Source organism: Natrix helvetica (genome assembly GCF_964273705.1).
Source record: "Natrix helvetica genome assembly, chromosome: 5".
NCBI classification, from domain to species: Eukaryota; Metazoa; Chordata; class Lepidosauria; order Squamata; family Natricidae; genus Natrix; species Natrix helvetica.
In genome coordinates, this window is record NC_138551.1 from 36,687,430 (window position 1) to 36,714,017 (window position 26,588).

At 38.3% G+C, this 26,588-nt stretch overlaps 1 protein-coding gene across 3 annotated transcripts in view; it reads right to left on the reverse strand.

Moving 5' to 3' along the window:
- Positions 1-26,588, reverse strand: part of ACSL3 (acyl-CoA synthetase long chain family member 3) — a 62,674-nt gene that overhangs the window by 25,745 nt on the left and 10,341 nt on the right. For 2 of the 3 annotated variants that reach the window (XM_081956372.1, XM_081956373.1), the window contains exons 2-6: positions 18,526-18,625; positions 17,502-17,602; positions 15,083-15,511; positions 11,712-11,889; positions 7,263-7,372 (exon numbers count right to left, since the gene is read on the reverse strand). In XM_081956372.1, the coding sequence (XP_081812498.1) occupies positions 7,263-7,372; positions 11,712-11,889; positions 15,083-15,442 (648 nt within the window). In that variant the 5' untranslated portion in view covers positions 15,443-15,511; positions 17,502-17,602; positions 18,526-18,625. The remainder of the gene's footprint in view (positions 1-7,262; positions 7,373-11,711; positions 11,890-15,082; positions 15,512-17,501; positions 17,603-18,525; positions 18,626-26,588) is intronic. The other variant, XM_081956374.1, reaches the window with a different exon arrangement.

Here is a 26,588-nt window from a genome sequence, read left to right on the forward strand (position 1 = left end):
GTATGAAGACTGTGGGAGACGCCCAGATGGCTGCCCGGCAGACTTCTTCCAAGGTGGCTTGAGTGGACCAAGCTGCAGATGTCGCAGCGCTGCATGAAGAGTGAGCTGTAATGTTTGCAGGGACCTGTATGGATTGAAGTTCATAAGACAGTTTAATACAGGCTCTTATCCAGCGCCCCAGACTAGACGATGAAGCCTTGGTATCCAAGGAGGCCTGGCGAAAGGAGATGAAGAGAGCTTCTGAGTGGCGGAATGAGGTCGATGTAGATCTTGAGAGTATGGCGTACGTCAAGAATGTGCCACTTGCGCTCCCTCTCGTGACGGAGAGACGGACAGAAATCAGGTAAGGTCAACTCCTGACCTCGGTGGAAACAGCTATTGACCTTCGGTATGAATGCTGGGTCCAGTCTTAAGACAACTCGGTCTGCATGGAACACGCACAAGTCATGCCTGACTGAAAGCGCAGCCAAATCAGAAATACGTCTGAGGTTACAGCCACCAAAAACAGTGTTTTAAAGGACAACAGTTTCAAAGAAGTGGATCTCATAGGTTCAAAGGGCGCGGACGTCAAAGCCTCTAGAACACGAGGCAAGTCCCAAGTCAGATATCTATGTATGGCAGGGGGACGCAGGTTGGACACTCCACAGAGAAATCTCCGGATCAAGGGGTGAGAAGGCAGATGTTCGGATGCCAGGCCGTCCAAAACAGAGGCCAGGAGCTCAAAGGGGAGGACCATTAAAATATAAGGATAAAGAAATAACCATTCTTAAGCAGATCCCAAAGAAAGTAAGAGATAAGAGAAGGAAATATACCTTCTTAGCAAAAAATATATATAATAACGGGGTTTGGTTTAAGTGGTTGTTACCAGAAGGCATGTTGATTTTTTGGGAGAGTAGAAGAATCAGAATTAACACAGTTGCGGAAGCAGAGGCTTTCATGAAAAAACATACTGCTCTCTTAGGTGACGTGGGGGATGTCACACAAGAAACAAAGCAGGGAGGGGCTGAGGCTCTGCCAGTGGACGGGGGGGAGGATGCGACAACAAGAAGACTCAGATCACAAAAGTGAATTGAAACACTATTTTAATTGTTGCTACAATGTATTTTCAAGGAAGCGACAAAAGTAAAATGATTGAAACATACTGACGATTTTATGTAAACTTAAAACTGCTAATATCTATGCAAAAGTTCATAGTTTTTTATTTCTCCTTTTTGTAAAAGTTGTAAGACCCGGGGGGGCTTCCCCCCCCCCGCACGATGTAGCTGTCAAAATGTTCCATAACCTCTTAACCCCTTTTCCCTTGTAAAACTTTTTAAATCAATAAAAAATTCTGACAAAACAAAACAGAGGCCAGAACGGCCACCTGTCGGCGTAGCGTGTTAGGGGTAAGTCCCTGATCAAGCCCCCTCTGCAGGAAGTCCAATATCTGTGGAATGGATGCCCTAAGTGTCTCAACAGTCTGATTGGAATACCACAGAGCAAAAGTCCGCCACGTGGCATCATAAATGTGGTTAGTAGTGCGTGATGCCTGAATGGTAGCAATGACGTCGAGGGAGATGTTATCGGCTATTAAGGCTTGCCGCTCAATCGCCATGCGGTTAACTGCAGCCACTGGGGGTCGGGATGACAAACTGATCCTTGGTGTAGAAACAGGAGAGACCGTGGGATGTGCCATGGGGTGGAGATTGACAGAGTCACTAGGTCGGCATACCAAGGCCGGCGTGACCAATTCGGCGCTAGCAGCAACAGTTCTGCCTCCTGCTCCAGCATTTTTTGAATTACCCTCTGAATGAGGGGAAGAGGAGGAAATGCGTACAGGAGACCTGGGCCACTGGCATCTGAGAGCATCTACTCCTTCTGCCATGGGGTCCATGAACCTCAAGTAATACCTGGGGACCTGGTTGTTGTCTGCCGTCGCGAAAAGGTCTAGGACTGGAAGGCCGAACCATAGTGTCAGTCGATGGAAGAGGCTCGGATGGATGGTCCACTCCGCCTGATCTATCGTTCTCCGGCTCAGCCAGTCTGCTTGGACGTTGGAGACCCCTGAGATGTGTTCTGCCCTGAGAGATGACAGGTGAGATTCTGCCCACTGGCACAACAGGTTGGATTCCTGCATCAGGGACCAGGAACGAGTCCCCCCCCTGTCTGTTTATGTGTGCCCTGGTCGTGGTATTGTCCGTGAGGACTAATATATGATGGATTTGAACTCTGTGGTGGAAGTGAGGGTGAGGCGAACCGCCCGCAATTCTAGCCAATTTATGCTGTTTTGACTCTCTTCGAGGGACCACTGACCCTGAGCCACTAGGTCCTGCATGTGTACCCCCCATACCGTCAGACTTGCATCCGTCGTAAGTGTGAAACGGCACGGCTCTCTGAACAAGGTCCCTTGCAAAATCACTGGAAACTGCCACCATTTGAGAAAGTGAAATACCTGTCTGGGAAGGGGGACCCTGAGATGAGAGCTGCTCCTGTCGGCCTTTTGATGTGGAAGCATGAACCATTGAAGGCTCCTGCTATGAGAGCTGGCCCACAGGACAATCCCGAAGCAGGATGCCATTTTGCCCAAGACTTGAGAGAGAAAAAGAAGGGATGCCATGCGCAGACGTAGCACCTTCCTGAGAAGTTCCCTCAGACTGAGAATGTGGTCGTTGGATAGGAACACCCTCTCCGCCATGGTGTCTATCAAGACCCTGAGGTGGAGAAGGCAACTGCTGGGAACGAGGTGACTCTTTTTGAGATTCACCCTGAACCAGTGATTCCGCAAGGTGTGAATGGTGAGGGCGAGATCTCTTTCTGCCTGAACCAGAGACCTGGACAACAAGAGGATGTCGTCCAGGTAACAGAGAATCCAAACTGGGGATGACCTGATGTGGGCGGCTAGTGCTGCCAGTACCTTTGTGAATACCCTGGGGGCAGAGGATAGACTGAACAGAAGAGCTCGGTACTGGAAGTGCCTCCCCCCATAGGAGAAACAGATATTTTCGGTGGTCTGTGAAGATGGGGATGAGAAGGTAAGCTTCGGTCCGGTCTACCGACGTGAGGAAGTCACCTTTCCTGACCGCCTGGAGGATGGTGTGCAAAGAATGCATTTTGAACCGCCGATAGACAATGTGGCGGTTCAATGTTTTTAGATCTAAAATTGCTCTCCATCCCCCAGAATTCTTCGGTACCACAAACAGGCAGGAATAAAAACCCTGGCCTTCCTGATGGGGAGGAACCGGTTGGATGGCCCGGAGGAACCGGTTGGATGGCCCGGATCTCCAACAGGTGCTGAATGGCCTGTTCTATCAGTGCCCTCTTGCGAGGACACCGAGACCAGGCATGGCACGAAGTGTTCCTGGAGGATGGAGAGGAATTCTAGCATGAGACCAAATTTGACAGTTTTGAGTACCCAATTGTCTGTTGTGGTCTCCTCCCAGCGGTGGGCAAAGAATGCCAGGTGGCCTCCGATCGGAAGAGAGTCCAGACAGTCATTTCCTATGTGAAAAATGGTGGTTGCCTCCTCCACGGTAAGATTTCTTGGAGGGGAAGCGCTGTGCATTTCTACTGGACCTGTCCTGATGAGATCCCTATCTGGAAGTGTAGGATTGGCTTTGTGGAGGGGGAAAGAAGGTCCCCCGTGCCTCGGTCGAAAGGGCGACCTCCTGTAGAAGGGAGTGGGCCAACTGTCCTGTTTCTTGTAGATGGATGAAAGGACCTTACCCTTGTCTTTAGATTCTGTGAGGTACGGGTCTAATAATTGGGTGCCACTGAATGGGGAGGCTGCTAGGCGCCACTTGGTACGGACATCCGCCTGCCATGGCTTGAGCCAAAGCAGACGCCTGGCTGTGACCGAAGAGGCCATGGCTTTAGAAGCGAATCTAGCAGCATTAAGGGAAGAATCAGTCGCAAATTCAAATGCTGCCCTGATCTTGTTGAGATCCCTATGTGATCTAGTGTCAGTAGGAGCAATGCCCTCCTGAAGCTGTTCAATCCAAACCAAGGCCGCCCTGGAGAAAAAGGAAGTGGCCGTAGAGGCCCTAACAGCTCAGGCCCCAGCCTGATAGTTTTTGACTAAGGTTTGATCTGACCTTTTCTCCTCAGGCTTCAGAACCTCCTCAGGGGCTCCAGAGACCACAGTAGGTGAAGACAGGGCTGCAACCGGTGCATCCACTGGTGGAGTCTCGAAGAACTTGGTGAGGTCTGGGGCAATGTTGTAGAGGTTGGTCAGCTGTGGGCCCGTGCCTGGAGATCCCCACTGCTTCTGGATGACGTTCAGGAATATCGTGGGAACAGGGATCAACTCTTTTTTCACCGTGGGTTCGGTGAATGGGGTACTGGGATCCTCAGTTCAAGCAGATTCTGCCGGTTTATCCTGTGAAGTAGAAGCTGAAGCAGAAGATGGTAACTTAGCAGCTTTAATGGCCTTAAGAAGGGACTTGAAACAATCAGTTTTGAATAATCCGGTAAAGGCAGGGGTATCTGGGGGTGACCATCTCATCATCAGACAGGTCTGAGTCCCGCAGGTTATCTTGCTCCCCGCCAATTAAGGCCTGAGAAGCAGAGGCAGAGGGATCAGGTTGCTGAGCCACAGCAGAAGATTTATGCTTATAGCCATGTGATGGAGCAGGCTGGGGTTGCTGTTGTAGGCCAGCAGCCATGACCTGTTTAATGGTTTCAGCAATGATGATTGCCATATCAGCAGGAGAGGTGTACATGGTGTGGGGGGGCCCCAGCGCCATGTGCAAGCGTGAGGAAAGCCTGTTCAAAGGTGTGCTCCCTATTGAGAGGGACATCAAAGAAATTGCCTCTGTTGTCAGGTTCCATCGATGATGAGGACTCCGAAGACAACTCCCATTCTGAATAGGGGGGGGCAGGGCCCATGGGAGGCAAGACAGGTGAAGCTGGGGACGCCACTTGGTGATCCTCGGAGGGAGGGAGGGAGGGAGGGAGGGAGGGCTGGGCAGTTAGAATATGTTGTTGTTTTTGGGCCCTCTGAAATTCTTTCTCAAGGGCCTTCTGCCTGCGCTCTTCTGCCTTGGTAGTCGCTTTAGAGTCCTTGGGGTTTATTCCTGAGGAAGGGGCCTCTTTGGTTTGCCTCTTCCTGCTGCTCTTTGCCCCTGATGGCCCTGCCCCCTCTAATCCTGCATTCATATCCATAGCTGGATCAGCCATTTCCCCAAACATAAATCAACACCCCAATAAGATAGGCAACGGTCTCACCCGTTTGCTGGCCAGGCGCTCCTGATCCGGTCCACCTGGGGTGATCCCACGTTGCTGGGCACTCCAAACGGCTGTAGAGTTCGCGCCTTTTTTAAAGCATCCCAAATGCTTTTTCTCTGAGGCCTTTCTGAGCCTCAAAATGGCCACCGCTATCTTCGCGGGCTTTTCCGACCCGCAAAATGGCTGTTGATACTAAGTATAGCTGCAGAATGGCCACCGGGCTCGCCTGGAACCACTGTGCACTAAATGGCCGGTCGCGCGTCCCTCCGAGTGCCCAGAATCAAGGAGCGCCGCAGGGAAACAGCCATGGAGCCGTAGCTCATGAGCTGGCCGATCTGATTGCAAGGCAAGCTTCCTGAGCGAACTCGTGGCCGCAGGCAATCAGATGGCTGAGGAGAGGCAGCCAGAGATCAGTTTTGAATTTCCCTCCAATTTGTAGAATAAAGGATTATTTAAGGAACCAATTTAAAGGAACAACAAATTTTTTTTGGAAAAATTCACCAACTAAAGATATAATTAAATAATTTGGAGGAGAGATCAATTCTCACAGCCAGTCCAGGTTGGACTGAGTCTGAAATTGGGGAGGAGCCACAAGGGCCCAATGACATCATAAGTGTAAACTCAGTCCGATTGGTTAATGGACAAAGCATACCCAGTCTGGCTGCTGTCTCTATGATAACAGGAAAATATATATTTACTTCACATCTACTTTGGTGCATTCTACTGCTGACACCTTCTTTGACAGACATCTTTACAAACACTTGGCAGCATATTATCTGTTTTGATATATAGCAGATTATTCAAAGATATATGCTGGGCATCAAATTTTTGGCCTATGAAGCTAATATTCAAAAAAGATGTTAGCAGTCCTTTTATGGAAAAATCCTCAGATATGACATGATTTTTCCATGCTTTGTTCCAGTGGGTACAAACAGATAATAACCTATTTTGTCATTTTTAAAATTTACCAGCCTTTCCCTCCTTTCCATTTTAAGTTGCTTACACTGTAGGAATGATTAATGGGTATAACACAGCATTTATAAGATAGCTGCTCAAAGTTGCCTGCACTTTTCCTTTGCATGTAAGTTATATATATTATGAACATCAGGTCTATGCGGCACTTATGACGCAAAGGCAAAAAGATGCTTTGGACTACATAGGGTTGTTCATGCATTATCTCTTTGCCACTTCTTAAAGTAGCTGAATCTTTTCCAGGGACCATACGGCTGCCCTCTATAATTGCAGCACAACCCTAGAAAAATGGAATTAGATTTCAGGAGTTGCAGACAGGTCCTGACAATAGCAGAGCACCTTTCTGCCTTCAACTCTGAAATGCTGTGCAGCCCTAGTTAACATGAAATGGTTATCAAGAACAATAGTATGCTGTGTCATTCATATAAACTGCACTGTACCAAGCAGAATGACTCTTTTTTAAAGAGATAAATATACTTAGTCCTCTAGGAATGCAAAAGATTATGCTGACACATTTCAGTAGGCCCTTGTTTGCTCTATAATACATTTTTTTAAAAAAACACACAATGGACTGGATTCATATAAACTGCTAAGCCATAAGATATAGTTTATAGGGTCCTGTTGGGTTTCCACATCACACTAAATTAAAACTAAATAACTACATTATTCTTTAGCATGATACATAAACACAACTAAATATCATAATTATCTAAGCATTAACTTAAGGACCACAGAAATTATTAATCAACTTTTCCTGCGTACGAGCCATCCATATTTCTGTATTTGTATTATTTTATAAGAAAACAAAATCTCTAGAAAGCAGAAAACAAGAAAGATGTTATATTATTATTTAATTTTTATGGCTTCACACTCCAGAAGACTCTGGATGTTTTATAACAAATTTAAAAAGTTCAGAGTTTAGTAACAAAACATAACAACCTGGAGTATAAAGCAATAGAGCAATAAAAAACACAAAACAACAGAATCCACAAACTCTCTGATCCAATACCTAATAAGCCATATGTAACATTTTCCTCCCCAATATTAAAGGGATAAAAGAAGTTTATATACCTGAAGGCTATATTTACCTTCAATTTTGTTTCTATCAGTTCCTTGCTTGTAATAATGGTTGTCACCTCAGTCTCATTTAATCCATGCACTATTGCAGGACCTCCCAGAGTAGCATAAAGTGTGACAACTAGTGATAAAGGGGAAAGAAACAATACATTTCCTATTGCAAATATTCAGAATATATCAAACATGTATGGCATAGTGTAAATACAAAATGTAAGTGATTTAAATTCAATATTTCCAACTGCAAAAATTTTAGAAATTCAGGAATTGAGTCCAAAACTTCCACTACTAAGGAAGACAGTTAAGTGAATTCTGCCCCAGCTTTCTTGCCACAGTTGTTAAATGAATCTCTGCAGCTACATTTAGTAAGAAGGTTGTTAAGTGATTCTGGTTTCTGGCTTCATTATAGACATAAATTGAATACTATCTATAACAGGGGTGTCCAAACTTGGGAACTTTAAGACTTGTGGACTTCAACTCCCAGAATTCCCCAGCCAGCCATGCTGGCTGGGGAATTCTGGGAGTTGAAGTCCACAAGTCTTAAAGTTCCCAAGTTTGGACACCCCTGATCTATAATGATGGAAACTATTATCTTTGTTATTCCTCTATCAATTGCTTTGCCAATAGCACTGCCAATGCAGGTCATCTTCAGACAACCATTCCTTTATTCTCTAAGAACATGGGTATACAGAATGTGAGAAGAAGAGTAGTTTTTCAAAAGTCACTTGTTCTGGGTGAGGATAAAACTATTTACTTGAAAACAAGGAGCTGGCACAAAAGATATATTTTGTACAGAATACAATTCCAAATTGTTGCAAAGCGTATTCACATTTAATTTGGTAGGAGAAATTACAAAAATGTTAGTTTCCGTGTGCTGCTTGTGCTTATTCCAGTGACCCCTATTATGAAACATAAGCCTTTCCTAGCCAGCTCTCAGCAAGCTATAGCAAAAACAACAACAACCAATCTCTTAAGTAACTGTATAAATACTGAAAAATGAACCAAAAATAATCATCAGATAACAAAATAAAGTCCATGGCGCAGTGAAGTTATGGAACAAGAGGCAAGATAAGCTATACCAGTTGCAAGATTCTTTTTGAAGAATCCGGTCTACTGAGTTGCTACTTAGCACTGCACATAAGCCTTTTTATGCACACGTCACAAATAAAAGTAACAAGGAACTATAACCTGTAAAAGCCATTAGGTTAATATTTGTTGCTTTCTAACAGTGATTCAAGTTAAAAAGAAAACTCATGGAAAAGAAAGGCATAGCATCAGAACAGAGGTACTTGAAGTTGCCTCAGTTGTGACAGAAATAATTATTATGCTTAATGTTGCTCTAAAGTTGGCTTCAGAAATACATAGTCAGGTTGACTGTCAACAACCAAATGGTTATCGATCTTGAAATTATAAGAGTAAATAAATGTAATCCTCAACTTTCTAGCACAATAGGGACTAAAAAAAATCATTGTTACACAGTGTGTCATCAACTAAGGCATCACATGACCACACCCGATTTTAAAATCTTTTTTACCATGGTCATAAAGAAAGTCACCTATGATCATTAAGTAAAATATTACGTGACTGCAAATCAATAGGGAAGCCGACAGGAGGTAGTTGCAGCCTTCTATCAGTATCCCCATTGACTTTACTTGCCAGAAGCCAACTTGGAATGTTACAATAGTAACCATGTCACTGCAGGACACTGTAGGTGCATGAGTACAAGCCAGCTGCCATGTGCCCAGATGATGAGTACACGACCATGGGAACATTGCAATAATTGTTAAGTATGAGGGCCAGTTGTCAGTCACTTTTTTCAGTACCATTGTAACTTTGAATGGTCACTAAATAATGGTCATAAGTGAATGACAACCTGTACATGTTTAAAAAGGAAATGAATGGAGAGAGTGAATGCTATATTTCCATTTATTATAAGGTTTGACAATTTGCCTATCTTAAATGAATAAAACAAACTACACTGCAATAAAACAAATTGTACACTAACACAATTCTCAAACGAAATTCAGCACCAGGATCCAATCAGGGTTGGATTTGGGATCACCCGGGACCAGAGCTTTTTCAGTACCGATGCGTACATAATTCTCTCAAAATATCAAGATAGGTTTTAAAATGATACTATTTTGTGCTATTTTATGCTAAAAAATAAGCTAGGATTTTAAAAATTAGCAATTAACAAACATTGTAATAGCAAGTAAATTTATTGTGCAAACTTAAGTTTTAATTCATTGTATTTCACTGATCAACTCTGACTTTAAAAAGATGTCTACGTGAAAAGTGTACGGCAATGCTTCCATCTGCCAGCAAGTAAGTCAGCCAAGTTCATTAATTTGGGATCACCAAATGCTGCGTCATGCTGTGAGCTGAAGCACGTCTCAGGAACTTCAAATGTCCAGTTAAATACTATCTCTCTTTTTATCCTATTAAAATCATAATTGCAAACATTTCTATACCAGATGTTTCATTGTTTCATTACATTATCACACTGTAAATAGAATCCTCTTTTTGAAAAGTTACATTTATTGAAGACGAGCTTGCCAAATTTCCTCTTAAGAAATATATAATATTATTAAAATACTTTGATTTCTTTCTTAGCTGTCATTTCCTTATTAACTCTCTTGAGGATTTTCTTTATAGCTGACATTGATTCAACATAGTAACTTCCAATGTAACTCACTATAGAGTCTGCAATGTTCCTGAACAAATATACTAGGATTGTCCAAACACAATATTAATTTCCAGATAAAGGGAATAATTTATATGTTTCAATTCCTAACTTGTAATGGAATGTGTGGATGACCTTGGGGATAAGATCAAAGATATGCTGCCTAGGAAACAATTTAAGGGTCAGAGAAAGAAATTTAAGAAGGACCTACCCTGACAGATCAAGCAGTTATAGGTGGAGGTAGGAAGTTTATACTTTCAGACTTGCAAGATTCTGTTAATTAGCCTTGCAACAAAGTAGAATTAGTTTATGTAGCTGCATTTCTTATCTGGTTACCTGCGAGGGCTGACATAACTTCAGTTCTCTCTCTTGAATCAAAATTCTAAACAAACTAAGTATTTTGTATATTCACATATAAAGAAGAAGATGGGAGCACATATCAGACTTTATACAGAATAAGCCCATGATTATTCATTCTGTCTGGAACAGAGCAGTGTAAACAAGTCTTTTTCTCCTCTGTTTGAGATTACAGGTTTACTAATTAATTTCTGTCCATACTTCACAACTGACCTGTTTAGATGGAGTTCTACCACAAAAATATTACTGTGGATGAGGATGTTATTCCGTACTAAGCCACATTACAATCAAACTACCTTATTCTTCTTTAATTCAACATGTAAAAAGCCCATTTTTTTGCTATTCAAATACTTGCAGATCAGATCAGTTTACTTAATTAAACCACAGCTGAAACGACAAGCTTCAAAATTATAAGGGCCTTAATAAACAAATTAAAATACCATGTCCAGAGTTGATAATTTACTACAGGCAAATTATACACTTATGTATGTTTTTGACTCAATCTTGACTCCAGGTGAGTAACAGACAAATCCACACAGTTGTTTTGGCAATTCTTTTGGCTCAGAGAAAAACTAGCCCAAAATCACTCAGCTGATTCCCGGGCTTTAAAAGGAAGATCTCCCAGCATGTAGCTTAGTATCTTTCACCATTACAACAAACTACTATATCACAGTCAAATTACTATATTGTATCCTTATTCCAAAGTAATTGGGATTTAGTAAATATTATTACCACAGAAGTGGGCAGAAGACTGCAGTCTTAAACCATGTAAGAGAACGACATTCCAGAAAGTATGTATGGGAATAAGGGGGAAAGTGATATCTGTTTCTTCATAAAAGTCACCATTTCTGAACTCAAAGACTCCTTTAAAGGCTTACTCTACTTTCCAGAATTTCTGATGCCTTATAACCCCAGTGCTGCTCCAAGGTTGCCTATCTGTTAATTAGGTAATTGGAACGACTGTAAAAATGGAACTGGGACATTTCAATGATTATCATTCAACCAACCTCATTTTTCCCCTCATTATAATATTTTTTTCTGCTTTCTTTATATGGTACCAGATTCTGGAAGAACACGAGATTAAAAACAAAAAGCTCTTCATTTTTCTTTTTGCTAAAAATATTATAATAATCAGAATTCAGAAAAGAACTTGCAAAAAGGCTATCTAGATTTCCTTTATTTCCCTAAAAGTTTATCTTCCTAAATAATAACAATATGACTATTTTCCAGCAATGTTACAGATGACAGGCCAACCCTTCTGTGGTAATCTAGGTAGGTTCGAACTGCAGTTTCCAGAATTCCCAGATGAGTATTTCTCCGAAGTGTAGATTCTCTTTGAATGCCGGGATAATTAAGTGAAACAAGCATACACACAGAGGCACATAAGAAAAACACCAAAGACTGATACTGTACACATACTTACGTCGGAAGTTGTTCATGAAGCAAGCTTGTGCTACAATCATCCATTCTGCTCTAGTTTCACAGAAGATGGCAATGTTGGTCTTTGGTTGTTGGCCCAGCATTATTAATCCATCACCAAATGCTTTAGCTTTTTTAAAAACATCATCATATGATAGCCAATTATATTCTCCAAGTACCACCTGAAAATTTATAAACATTTTAAATGTAGAAACTACACAAAAAGACACATACAAATATGTTCTGTAATTATGTATCCTGTGCCCTGTGCTCTTCTTCCTCTTGCCTTTTAGTCATCCTCCCATGTTTTTTCTTCTTTATCAGAATTTAAATCTAGGGGGTAAAATTTACCTTTGTTGAAAATACACCAGAAAGCAACTTACATAATTAAAACTGTTCATATAATTTTAAAAAATAATAATCAATTGGACATACTCTTATTTTTCTTTTTAGTAAGATATTTTTGCCTTCCAATTATGAAATATGAAAATGATATATATTATCTATACGGACTGCTTAAGAACAGCAAATATTTAGTAACATTGCCGTAGTCCATTTCTAAAAGTGTAGCACGCTCTTCACTGACACAATACAGCATACTATAACTATATGATCCATAAAATCTATTTGATTTACATAATACAATTTTATATAGTTTAAATCTATCACGCAGCCAGTCACAGCCAGTTCTCTGTGCAGTTTTCTTCAGAAGATATAGTGCACCTAAGTGCAGTAGATAAGAGATACAGAAAATCTCAAATTTTGCTATCTGTTCAGATTCTTTTAATCTAAAAACTGTATGACCCTCTCCATTTCAATGTTGCCGTTTCAAAGAAATCAAAAAGCATGCATTATTAATAAAGGTAATTTTAAAATTAAAAATATTGTTTAATATTTAAGATTTAAACAGGTTATTTCAAATGTAAAAATTGATTACAAATTTGACTTTTAAACCACTTCTCGTTTTGGCATCTATTTTTCCAGCTAAAGAAACTAAGGCTACTGGAGCAATAGCACAAGGTAATTGCATTGCTGCTTTATATCCAGGCATAGCTTTTGTTGTCTTTATTCTTCCTCTTTTAGTATCAGAACAACAACTGAGAGGCAGCTTAGCATAACGGAGCCAATCAGCTTTTAAATGCGGTATTTAGTATGTTGGTCTAATACATGCATGCACATGTATATATGTTACAGTGAAAGACAGAAATCTGGTGAATGTCGACATTCACCGGTGAATGTCCGAAATATTTGCTAAATACCCTTATTTATGACTTACACTAAATACCTAACCCTAACCCTAACCCTAACCCTAACCCTACGTATTTGGTATGTGTTGACATTCACCGGTGAATGTCGACATTCACCAATTTCTGTCTTTCACAGTAACATATACATATATAAAACAGCAATCCATATACTCTTAAGCTTTTGAAAAGGATAAAGAGATAAACTGTGCCCTCTAGTGTGTGCTACTTGCTATAACATTTAGATTAATAATTGAATTAAATATCATTTAAGCAGTATTATTCATTTACAAACAACTTATTCGCAGTAACATTTAAATTTACTGTCAGATCAATATATTGGCACAAAGTCCAATTTTATTCAGATAGATTTGTTTTTAATCCATATCAGAAACACATTGTTTTAAAATTTCTCAACACAATTTTAACACTATTGAATCATAAACTAGGCATAATATATAAACATACAGTATGTTTATATGGATAATTCTTCCTAATGAGGCACATCTGAAGCCTACTTTATTATCCTCCTTACAGAAAAATACATTTTTATTTCTTCATAGACTTTATCATGTATTAACTTCTTAATTTTCATCTATTCTACCATATTAATTTTAATATTAATTTTAAATTTAGTTATAAAATATAAGTTAAACATAAAGCAAGTACAAGTTAGTTATAAAACTTATGTTTTATAGTTAGTTACAAGTGATAAGTTATAACTTATTTCATAACTAACTTGTAACTAACTATAAAACATAAGTTGTATAACTAACTTGTGCTTGCTCAGTAGGATTTTTAATACCCTAGGCATCAAACCTGGCTTGGTGACTTTGCACCAGTCATTCTGCCTCAGCCCAGGCCACCTCACAGGGTTGTTATTGTGGGGAAAATAGGAAAGAGTATTAAGCATGTTTTCCACCTTGTTTTGTAAAACATAAAGGCAGTATAATAAATAATTAAGAAAAACAAATAAAATGTGCCCTTGTTTATATGGCTGCCTTAAGATACTTCAATTCAAAGGGAAACCCATCCTATTTCCAGAGCTTGTAAGATTTTTCTTGCTAAGGTTATTTCTCAGTTTATTTTATCCACATTTGTACATTTTAATATGTTAGAAGCTGCTGCCCAGTCCAAATTTATAAGTTAGTATTGTAGCTTCAAATTGCATCGAAAAGGTACCTCACAATTTAGCACAGGTCTTATGGTTTTATGGGGGCCAGAGCCTCTTTCATTAAATTCTGTTTACTCTTTTTTTTCTTGCAGATCTGGTTCCACTAGTTTTCAGACTCTTCCTTAAATCAGACTGGTTAATAAGAGCTAATAGCAAACTCCAACCTTTAAGTTTCTCTTTGGAGAGACTCTTACCAATTTGAGTTTGAAAATGCCAGGAGTCATCTTAGGCAGCCTATCTGTCATAGTGCTTTCCAAACCAGTCTAGGCCTAACATCCAACCCTATAGTTGATGGATTGTTCTCAAACATACATGATACACCATCCTAGTTACCTCTCAGTTTAAAAGTAAAATTTCACTGGGATGAATGCACTATCCCCCACAGTTCCATTATAAAAACATATTCAGCAGCAATCCCCAGTGAAGATACAGCTCTGTGGACTCTCTAAGACACATGCACCTATGCTAGTCTCTGTACAGGGCATCTCAGAAGAAATTCATCTATCTAATTTCTAATCCTGAGAGTCCACACAAAAGGTAACAAAGCATCAAATCCAAATCACACCAACCCAAGAATTCTTAAAGAACACAAAAGTGAAATTGCTGATCTGTTAGCAAAATATATATTTCTCTCTCAAATTGGTCTCAGTGCCAACAAACTGGAGGTAAGAAATGTGACATCAGTTTTTAAAAAGGGGTTCAGTGGGAATTCAGGGAGTTGCAGGTTGCTCAATTTAAAATCTATTTCAGAAATTGGTAGAAAGGTAATCAAAGAAAAAAGGGAAATCAGCATTGATTTGGCAAAGGTGAATCCTGCCTCAATAACCTTCTACAGTTGTTTTAGAGTTTCAACAGGTCCATGGCTGAACTTGAACTGCAGGATAATGAATTCCCAGGTCATAGAGAATAAAATTATAAATATTTCCCTCTTTCTCATAAAAAATAGACACTGTGTACCTTTTTAAAAACTTTTCCAGATGGTTGGATTTCATCTTCTTCTTGTAATATTTCCCTTGTCCCCAGGAGATTCTTGTCCTTAAATTTATTTCGAGCATATCTGAAAGCTGTATCAAGGGTATCGCATCCAGGATAGAATACAGATGCTAAGCAATGCAAACTATTAACAGATCTATATGCACTTCCAGGTGTGCTCTTCACTGGTTTTGCTTTAATTTGCTCTGATTTGTTTATGATAGATTTTGATCCAGAAAATAAATACCATGGAATAAAAGTTAAAAATGTGTATACCAAAACTGCAAAGTTTATAATATGAAGAAGAAGAGGATTAATATCATGCTTTAACTTCATTGTATCCATCTTTGAAGACTGTAAGTTATTCAGAAGAACCTGACAAGTCCTATGTATCACATAAAAACAAATGAAGACCTGAAATAGGAACAAAGTATAATGTCACTAATAATAGCCTTAAGGATTTAATAAGACAAATATTTTTTTATAAAGTGCAATTAAAAGGAAGACAAGACAAAGCTGTTGTATTTTATTCCATATTTACTTAAATAAGCCAAAATGTTTGATATCCAGTATCTCAATAGTTATTAGATATGAGAATTGAATATATTTACTAAGCCTCAGAAGTTTGGTACTAGTTGTAAACTAGTTTACAATTCATGAATGAATTGGATACTTGGGATTATGCAGTATGCTTACCTGCTTCCATCACATTTATATTCCTTCTCACTTAGTACTAGGAACCATTAACTGACAAAGTAATATGAGCACATAGGGTCCAAATAAGACCAAATTTGTTTGGAAGGAAGGACTAAATGATCTTATATTATGATTTGGTTTATTATTTCTGAAATCAACTTGTATTACTATGTTCTCTGTGGTCATGTGGTTGGCATGACTAAACGTCAAAGGCCCACGGAACGCTGTTACCTTCCTACCAAAGGTGGTTCCTATTTTTCTACTTGCTTTTTCACATGCTTTCGAACTGCTAGGTTGGCAGAAGGTGGGACAAGTAATGGGAGCTCACTCTGTTACGCGGCACTAGGGATTCGAACCGCTGAACTGCCAACCTTCTGATTGACAAGCTCAGTGTCTTAGCCACTGAGCCACCACATACATACATACATACATACATACATGCATGCATGCATGCATATATATATATATATGGTGTGTGCGCGTGTGTCGTGAATATATAATTTTTTCTTCATCAATTACATTTATATAAATTTTATTAATGTAAATAATGAAAAAAGTTTCTAATTCTCATATACAAAGCAACTCCCCCCTCCTTGACATTTTCTTAAGTTTCTTAGGTTTTTTTTTCTCCATTCATGTTATCAGAAATACAAGAACTGTATTTCAGATTCGACAGATTGAAATACAAAAAGTAACCAATCATTGTTTTATTGAATGAATCACAGAGGTTGGGCTCATGCAAAATAGTAAGACAAAACTAATAAACCAGACAGTGTCCTAATATGTTGTGTGAAATCACCTAATGTTATTAATCCAATAGTAAGCAAACCGTAGCTTAGCATAATGTACAAATTACATTGTTAAATTCACCTGAATCCTGAACAAATTACTGCCTGGGTCTATCCTGATTAAAGCAAGAAAAATCTTGCTTTTTTCTTATTACACCTAGTTATCAGTCCATAATATATGCTACACAAAATTCCATTCTTTTTTAAGTCAAAATAAATAATTGCTCAAATTTGTGACAGAGTCAATATATTTTCAAACATGATCGTGCTCTCTAATTTAGAAAAATTACTAAACTACTGTCAGGTCTACAAGCCATCTTTTCTTTTAGACTTCAGGCCTGCCACACTTTCTATTATTCATGGGAGGGAGGATTATACGGTGTTGGGTGATATGTAGCCATAACAACATTCTTTCTACAAAGCCAAGGTCATCCTTTGTCTCTGCACCTGCCCGGAACTGGACGGGTGGAAACTGCCAACATGGCCGTGGAAGATTGGACCGTGTGATGGACTTGTGGGTGTGGGGCAGAATCTTGAACTTTCAAATGGGTGGGAAAAGCTTTCAGATTCGGGTTTTCCCAGATGTGCCAACATGGCTCTCTTAATAAATTGGAACTTTGGGGAATTTTTTGCCTTGGACTCTGATTTACTTTTGGATGACAGCTACATCATTATAAATGTCAAAATATGTGTTGTAATGTAGTTATAACAGTCTCAAAATGTGTTGGGATGTTATACACACACATACACAAACATTTTTAATAACTGAACAGATGGCGCCCATAAAGTTGAGGAAATTTTAAAAATATGAATAAAATAAATATGCCTTCTTAGGACCATAGATTCACAAACAACTTCTTGTATTAAGCCAGAAAACCTTTCATTTTTGAGAAATTATATTAATTACAAAAACACCACACCTTACTTGTTCACCATGCTTATTAAGCCATATTGTTATAATATGTATCCTTTAAACCTTGGTTAATTTCATTAGAACTTGCATTAATGTTTACTGCGATATCTGCAAGTGAAAAAAATAATGCGTTAGTAATTGACAATGAATATATAAAAATAAATTCAACTGATGAAAAATGACTGCTCGCTCTTCATAAATAACTGTTAGCATAAAAGTAGATTAAGAAACAGTCTTAAGACCATTGTAAAAATTGTAGTTATTTGGGAATGGGTTTTCCTATTAGTAGCATATTCTCACATACATACCCAGCCTCCAAGTAGCAGGTCACCATTTTCAGAAAGACATGCTAAGCGCTTACTATGTTGTCTTTAAAGAGCTAGGCAAAGGGTCTCTTTTTTCCCCCTGTCTCAGGTTTTTAAATTTAAATTAATTTACTGGTCTTCCTAAGTATTGGCAAGGAGGGAACCATTCTAACAAGAGAACTGCTCTGGAGTATGAGCAGCTGAGAAGACACTTTAATGTGCACAGCTTCCTATTTGGAAAGGGAATCTGGAAGAGAATTCTGGATATTCTCTGCTATGAAATTGAATGTGATACCATTCTGGATTATCTGCTTGCATTCTCAAATGCTTCCCACCTTGATTTATTGCTATTTACATACTGTATTAAACAGCAGACATGACCTCTATTACTTTCAAATATGTATTTTGTTAACTAAGAAACAGAAAAAATAACAATCCCAATCTTTCTGCCTTTTGCAAAGTTGTGAAGACTAGTTTATATGCCCAGGCCTGGGATCCCAAGTGTGTTCCTAGCTGTATTATCATCCATAGTAATAGTTTTACTTGGTGCCATATATATTTATTTTGTGTTGTTGTAGTTGTTTTTATATTTTATGATGTACCCTGCAATCACTTGTTGAGATAGACGACTACATAAATCAAATAAATAAATGTGTTCATTTTTTCACTGGATAACCTGATGAAGATAAATTAACCTAAAAGAAAGCACAAGGGGTCAACACAAACCTTAAATGACTTGTCATTGTTATGATTGGTATCAATAGGGAAACAATTTCCAGACACTTCAGCCTCACTTGGTTTGTTCACAAATATTGATTGAGCAAACCTAAAAATAAAAAATAAAAATAAAATAAACAACTAATAAATAACAGAAATAAATTTTTACCTAAATTGATACAAAATGATATCTACAAAGTTTTCTTAACACTCTAATTACTTCACATTCATTTCCCTGGCTATAACTGCCGTATTTTTCAGAGTATAAGACGCACATTTTAATACAATACAATAGCAGAGTTGGAAAGGACCTTGGAGGTCTTCTAGTCCAACCCCCTGCTTAGGCAGGAAACCCTATACCATTTCAGACAAATGGCTATCCAACATCTTCTTAAAGACTTCCAGTGTTGGAGCATTCACAACTTCTGGAGGCAAGCTGTTCCAGCTGTTAAACTAGACATACCCAGTTCCTGCAACCGTTCTTCATGTTTTAGTCTCCAGTCCCCTAATCATCTTTGTTGCTCTTCTCTGCACTCTTTCTAGAGTCTCCACATCTTTTCTACATCGTGGTGACTAAAACTGAATGCAGTATTCCAAGTGTGGCCTTACCAAGGCATTATAAAGTGGTATTAACACTTCACGTGATCTTGATTCTATCCCTCTGTTGATGCAGCCTAGAACTGTGTTGGCTTTTTTGGCAGCTGCTGCACACTGCTGGCTCATATTTAAATGGTTGTCCACTAAGATACTCCAAGATACCTTTCACATTTACTACCTTTTTTCCTCAAAAAAGAGGCTGGCTATAATCTGGGTGCGTCTTATACACTGAGTACAGCATTTTTGGCCTTCTGAAACCCCGCCCCTTCACCAAAATGGCCATGCATAGCTTGTAGAAGGCTTTCAGAGAGCTCCTGGGCACTGGGGAGGGCAGAAATGAGAGAAAAACGGGCCGTTTTTTGCTCAATTTTGCCCCCCACCCAGCCTCCAGGATTACTCTATAAGCTAACTAAAGGCTATCCATGCCCTTTTTTTGACAAAAAACAGGCCGTTTTTGCTCATTTTTGCCCCCCCCCTACCCTTGCAGGAACACTCTACAAGCCTCCTAAGGGCGATTCATACCCTTTTTTTGAAAAAAAAATGGGCCCGTTTTTGTGAAAAATGAGCCGTTTTAGGGAAGTTTGCAGAGTGCAAAAACTTTTTTAAAAAATTTGCCTCTTCAAAACCTTGGTGTGTCTTATACTCTGAAAAATACGGTAACAAGCACAGCAGAGAAGTTCATATTAAAATTTTAAAATTAACTTAACTAATTAAGTTATGAAGGTATTATCAAGTTAATGAATTCTTGGAACAAGCACCAAAATCAGGGGATACACTGATTTTCAGCCCACAGATAAAGGGTTACAATTACCACAGGTAAAATGATATTAGTAGATAACCCATATAACTGAAAGAATTTATAAGGAGGAAAAAAGTGTCCTATTCACAGTAAAATTGTACATAATTGTTTGCAGTTTGGAAGGTGACAGGTTTAAGGTTTTAAGCTAGAGTTCTAGTAAAATCTTTCCCTCTCCCTCAATCCTAAACCACAACTATAAAGATTCCAGAGATCAGAACTAGTTCTCAGTTTAGCTCAAAATAAAACCAACACAAATGCAATACAAAAAGAAAAACGAAAGTTCAGAAACTGCAGAAAAAGGAAAACAAAAGAAAAAGAAAAAAGGAGAAAGGCAACAAAACACTAATAAAGTGGCTTTGAACTTTCTTCATCCCAACCATAAACTAATATAATCAGTTTTCAACCATTTTTAAAGTTACAAATAAAAAAACTCTTCCCCCACAACTTAACTTTTATCTATATGCAGTTTAGAAATTCTCATTTTTCAGTCTTAGTTCAGCAAAAAGTCCATTACGTTCCCCAAATATGAAAAATATCGAAGTTTATCCCACGTCAAATAATCCAACTTCATATCTTCTTTTGTTCTGTACAATCTCAATCATTAAATTATTCCTATGGCATCGCAGGATCTTTCATCACCCTTTAGCATTTAAAGGAGTCTTCAAAGACTACTTTGTAAATTCCATAAAGAGGCATTATTCAGAATTTATTCTTGAAGCTGTTCCATGTCCAGATCCTTTTCTTAATTTGTCTTTTGAATCCCCATTTTGGTAATCTCAATTTTATTGTCTTCCATGCCTTCAAGCTCTATAATATCTATGTGAGATAAAAGTTTTTCCCATCATCTTCTAAAAATTTATCCTCTGAAATCTCGATCCTTTCTACGATATTAGTTATTAATATTTTAGTCTATTTTTCAAAGGAAAAAACATCAAGATAAGAAAAAGTTATAACTGGTTTAACCATTTCAAGTCTTTTTGCCTGAACTTTTAGCAATAGCACTTATATACCACTATAAGTGGTTTAAATAGTCAGCATATTGCCCCCAACAATCTGGGTCCTAATTTTACCCACCTAGAAAGGATGGAAGACTGAATCAACCTTGAGCCTGGTGAGATTTGATCTGCCAAATTGCAGACAGCCAGCAGTCAGCAGAAGTAGCCTATAGTACTGCATTCTAATCACTGTGCCACTACAGCGCATTTTCCCTCTAGGGTCCATTGCAACCTGTATCAGTTTCTGATACAGTTTAGATCTGTTTCAATTATTTCCCACAAATATATTATATACTTGCTTTATATTATTTAATTACATTCATGTTTTTCAAACCTTTTAGCAAAAATCACCAATATTTCAAATCTCTCTGATATCCCAATTTGTTTAAAACTTTCTTAAGTATCTTTTTTCTTTCTGCCAATTACATATTAAATCCCCAAGTTTCTGTGTAAAAATTCTTAAATCCGAAGAAGGTAAACACCTTCTTAAGCTTGCTGTTTTGAAGGTTCCTAATATCCATAAAGTGGTTAAATTAAATATTTCTGAATGTGATTAAAAAATGCATTTGGCTGTCTTATTGTCTTTATTAAAGGCTCTACTAACTGCTGAGAGCAAAGATGCTGTCTTGCTTAGGTCCTGGCACTCAAATGTGTGAAAGACTGCTGCTTTATAGTTTCCTCTCGAAGAGCTGCCATTAGCACATATGTGGGCTATCTCCTCTTCAGAGAAACGAGGGAGATTCAAGGGACCAGTCTACTCATTGGTCTTTCATTTTTCAGTGAGTTGCCTCCTCTCATTTTCAGGGATGTCTTCAGTCAGCCATGATTCATATCAGAGCTTTACAAACATAATAATTAAAAGAAATGTAATAATTAAAAGTATAAATTTTTGGTGCTTCTCATATCTGAAGAAGCTTGGCTTTATATGCTTTTCTGTGTCGCTTTAACTCTTGTTTCAGCTACCCATATAATTTCAAGTTCAATAAGAAAACACAAACTTCTATATTAGACCTGCATTCACAGAAATACCTTTTTAGAAAGGCATGTGAACTCTAACATTCCAAAAAATGAGGAGGAACCCCTCTTGAAAAAATATTTAATGCTAAAAGGGATTAATACAGTTGATTATTCTAACTTGGTTTATGCTCATTACCATAAGATGATCAAGTGAATGCTTCCTGCTGCAGAAGCTTCTGCAGAGACTACAGAAGGAACGAGTAGCAGCAATTTCCTGAATGAAAGCTCACACAATAAATAAATAAGAGAGTTGACAGGGATTTCTTTGGGGATTTTTTAAAAAGTTCCTTACAAATGAGTATTGGGAAACGGTGCTAAATTGAAGATGTCTTTATTTCTTGGAACACTTTTAAAATAATAGATTACTGGCCCAAAGTGGGTTGTTCTCATGAGAATTGATATGACTTAATGAAGCATAGTGACTTTGATCAGGAAGACTTCAAACTGAATTCTGTGGGAACTGAAATGAAAAGGCTGAACCAAGGACCTAAGATAAAGATTTAGGAAGAAGACTGTTAAAACATTCAGTAAAAATAAACAAACAGAATATTTGCTTATTAAGTCCCTGATCTTCATTGTCTAATGGTCCCAGTCGGGGAAAATAAGAAAGATGAGCTTAACATCTTAGTACAGAAAGGCAAACGTGACTTAAGAGAAATCCACAGCAGGATGACTCACATGACTGTATCCTTTTTTCCTTATTTTCTTATTATTTTCGATGATGATTTATTATTTTTGAGGTGCAGGAGGCAGCGAGCATGGTCATAGCTGCTGCTGTGTTGCAATATTTTCGGGGAGGGCTTATTATCCAGAGAGGTCTTATTTTCAGGGAAACAGGGAAGAGTTCCAGTTCATGTTAAAAATATACATATTTGCACAAAAATGCATTTGAATGAACTATGTATCAGGAGCAGATGAAAAATAAAAGCAATACTGTTGGTTATATGGATGGAGGTTTCCAGTCTTCAAGTAGTAACAGTGATTTATGTTTTTGATTATCTCAATATAGGTAGTCCTCAACTTACAACTCACAAATGAGGCCAAAATTTTAGTCATAAGTCTTTGTGGTGATTAAGACAGACACTCGTGTGATCTATTAGCTCAAAGAATGTAATTCCTCTTGACTTCATACACAATGCAACAGCCCGCCTGTTTTTGTGTGCCTTCTGGAGGCAGACATAAGGATTGACAAAATGCCAAATGCCTGAATTTTCATCACAATTGCAGGGTTGCTGCAATGATTATATATTCATATTAAGGGTTCCTAACTTTCTTCATTCAGCGCTATCGTAATTCTGAATAGTTGCTAAACAAACATAAGTTGAGGATTACCTATATCCAGGATGGTGAACCGACCCTCTGAGCAAACCGGAAATCACTTCCGGTTTGCTCATAGAGTCGTTTTTTGACCTTCAGAGGCTTCAGGGAAGCCTCCTGAACGTCCCTGAAGCCTCCAGAGGGCTCCTGGGGGTCGGGGGAGGCTCTTTTCACCCTCCCCAGGCTCCTATAAAGCCTCTGGAGCCTAGGGAGGGCGAAAAAAGCATGGAAAAATGGGGGGAGCACCTCTTGCGTGCATGCGCACTGGGGGATCATGCGTTGCATTGTGGGTGCAGCACACCCATGCACACACACCCTGCGCTCCCCCCTTATGGCACGCGAACCAAAAAAGGTTCGCCATTGCTCACCTATATTGATGTGTCACAAAATCTGCCAAGCAAAACAATCAGGAATCCGGTAGCACCAATTGACAAATGCTTCCATGAGCTGTTTCAACGCATTCTCAACTGACAAAAGTGTTTACATTTTAATAAAATTCTTAGTTGGAAAAAATACTGTAATATTCCTCTGCTTTTTACTGTCATAAACTAACAACAGCTGTCTTCATACAAACTATGTCATGAATGGCAGTTTTTCTGACAGATTTTTTTGCTGACTATTTACAGACAATGGAAGAAGATAGCTATCCATAACTTTATAATAACCATACAATGCTAGAATACACTTGAATGCAAACAGGACATAAGTATAGTTCACTTTGTATACTGGATTTTAAGAAAACATATGTTAATAGATACAGAGCAAAAGTAATTCTATGGCAGGAGAAGCTTATGAGAAAAGTTTGAGATTCAGGGGAGTTCCTTTAAAAAAGAGATATTAAAAACGCAATAGTAAAAAGAGTACCAAAGGGGAAAGGATAACAAACAATCCAAAATGAATAAAGATCTAAACACAACATGCATGTACCGTCTTTCTTTTGACCCCTGAAATAAGCAGTTGGCCTTATTTTCAGGGAGGTCTTATTATTTTTTGAGGTGCAAGAGGTGGCGAGCGTGGTTACCTTATGGTTGCTGCTGTGTTGCAATATTTTCGGGGAGGACTTATTTTCAAGGGAAGGCTTATTTTAGCGTATGTGCTCAAAAGCCTGATTGGGCTTATTATTCGAGGAGCTCTTATTTTCAGGGAAACAGAGTAGGAGATGAGAAATAAGATAGGTAAGCAAGGAATACTACCATAATCCTAAATTATAGAGATGCTAGAACAGCTAAAGTTCAGAGAATGATAAAGGATAAAAAGGAAAACAAAAACACTTCAGATGTCTCCAAAATAGATGTGTTTATTGACATTTTCATGAACAATTAATAATCTGTTATTTTTCAGTTTATTTTGAAAATAACCTGAAAAGTAATAAGTGTGTAGTAATTGAATATCTCTAATTTTCTTTACAGGATCAATTTGTTGTTTTTTTTAAAGATACAATTCCAACAATCAATTCTGAAAAACTGAGGAAGCAGAATTGAAACTTGAGACTGAAAGAATTACAGCCATGGAATTTCTATTTACTTTGAATTTGTTTAATTTTTTGAAGCCAGAAAATTGAATTATGGAGTCTTACAGGAAGTTGCTCATGATTTGGCCAAATAATTGTTATCCATCATGCTTGAGAAATCCCAGAGAAGCAATGTAGTAGCAAATGACTGAAGGAAGGCATATGTTATTCCAGTTTTTTTTTAAAAAAAAGGCCTGTATTCTTAAACTTTTGTTAAAAACAAAATAATGAGGAGGTACCTTAAATTCTAATCTATCAAATTTGCAGATGACATAAACTCAGTGAAATAATATCTCAAAGTAAGAAAAAAATCTTAATAAGTTAGAGAAATGGAGAAACAATAACAGAATGAAATGTAAAAAAGATACGGTAACTATGAAGTCTTTTACTGAGGAAAAAAATAAATTCAGTTATAAGATAGAGAATATCCGCTTTTACAGCAATACTTGTGAAAGAGAGTTTGGAACAGTTATTTATCATTAATTAAATATGAACCAGCATCAGGTTGATTTTGCAAGAAAGGAAAAGAAAAAGCAACTGTTTTCAAGTATAGTTTTCAAATCAGAAAATATTTCATCTCATAATGCATCCAATCCAGGAATATTCTGTTTTTGGCACCAATCCATAGAAAGGTTTTTTTAATGGAATAGGTATAGAAAACAGCAACAATCAATAATCAAATTTAGGAAAGCAATAGTGAAGATACAAAGAATGTGCAATTTTGAGAAGGAAGACCAAAGGCATCACAGAGAAAGCTCAAACCTATCATTTTCCATCATCTTGGAGTACAGGATATAATGGGTTTAAGTAACAGGGAGCAGATTTGGACTGTTGGAAAAACAGTAAGACCAGTTTTACAAACGGAACCCAATACCCAGAGAGTGGTGGATTTCTTAGCAGAGGCTGGATAAAACATGCCGCGGATGCTTTAGTTGATTTCCAACACTAAGCAGATAACTGTACTTGACAGCTCAAATGCCCCCTTTTAACTTTGATTCTGTGATCTGCTATGCATAATTGATGCAATTCTTTGATGCTGTATTATTTAAAATAATAAAACACTTAAATGGTAGATTATTAGGCAAGTGATACTGAACATGTAGCTAACTATATATTCCCAAATGGAAAAAGAAACCAAAAGATGACCTGGCCTGGGACTGAAAAATAGCTGACAAAAGGCAGAAAATAGAACAAGAGACAGATAAAATTGCTCAACTAAACTGGGTTCCAGAAAACAGCCGGAAAAGGCAGAGTCATATTTATATAAATAATGCAGACACATTGAGGGAGAAATGTCATATATACTGGAGAAAGAAAATATAGGTAGTACTCATTTAGTGACTGCCACATTTAGCAACTATTCAAAATTAGGACAGTGATGAAAAACAGTGACTCTATGACCATTGCATTTACAATCTTCACAGGTCTGTAAAGCAAAGCAAAGCTGAAATAAGATAAGCAGAGTGACAATTTCACTTAGTAACCGCTTTGCTTAACAACCCAATTGTTGACACCAGCTGTGGTCACTAAATGAAGATTATCTATACAAAGAAAAGAGAATACAAATAATAGAATTGTACAAAAAATGCCAAAAATCAATGAGAGGTATGAAAGTTTAATCACTGAATTAGAGCCAACCAACCTTGAAAATTAAGTTAATTGGGTTTCCAAAATATAGCTAACAATAAAGCTGCAGAAGCTGATAAAACTCTGGCAGAACTCTTTACCATCTTACCAATGATCAGGGCTGTCAAACTCGCGGCCTGCGGGCTGGATGCATCACGCACTGGCCACACCCACGCCTGATTTAGCAAGGGGGGAAAAGTCACAATACATC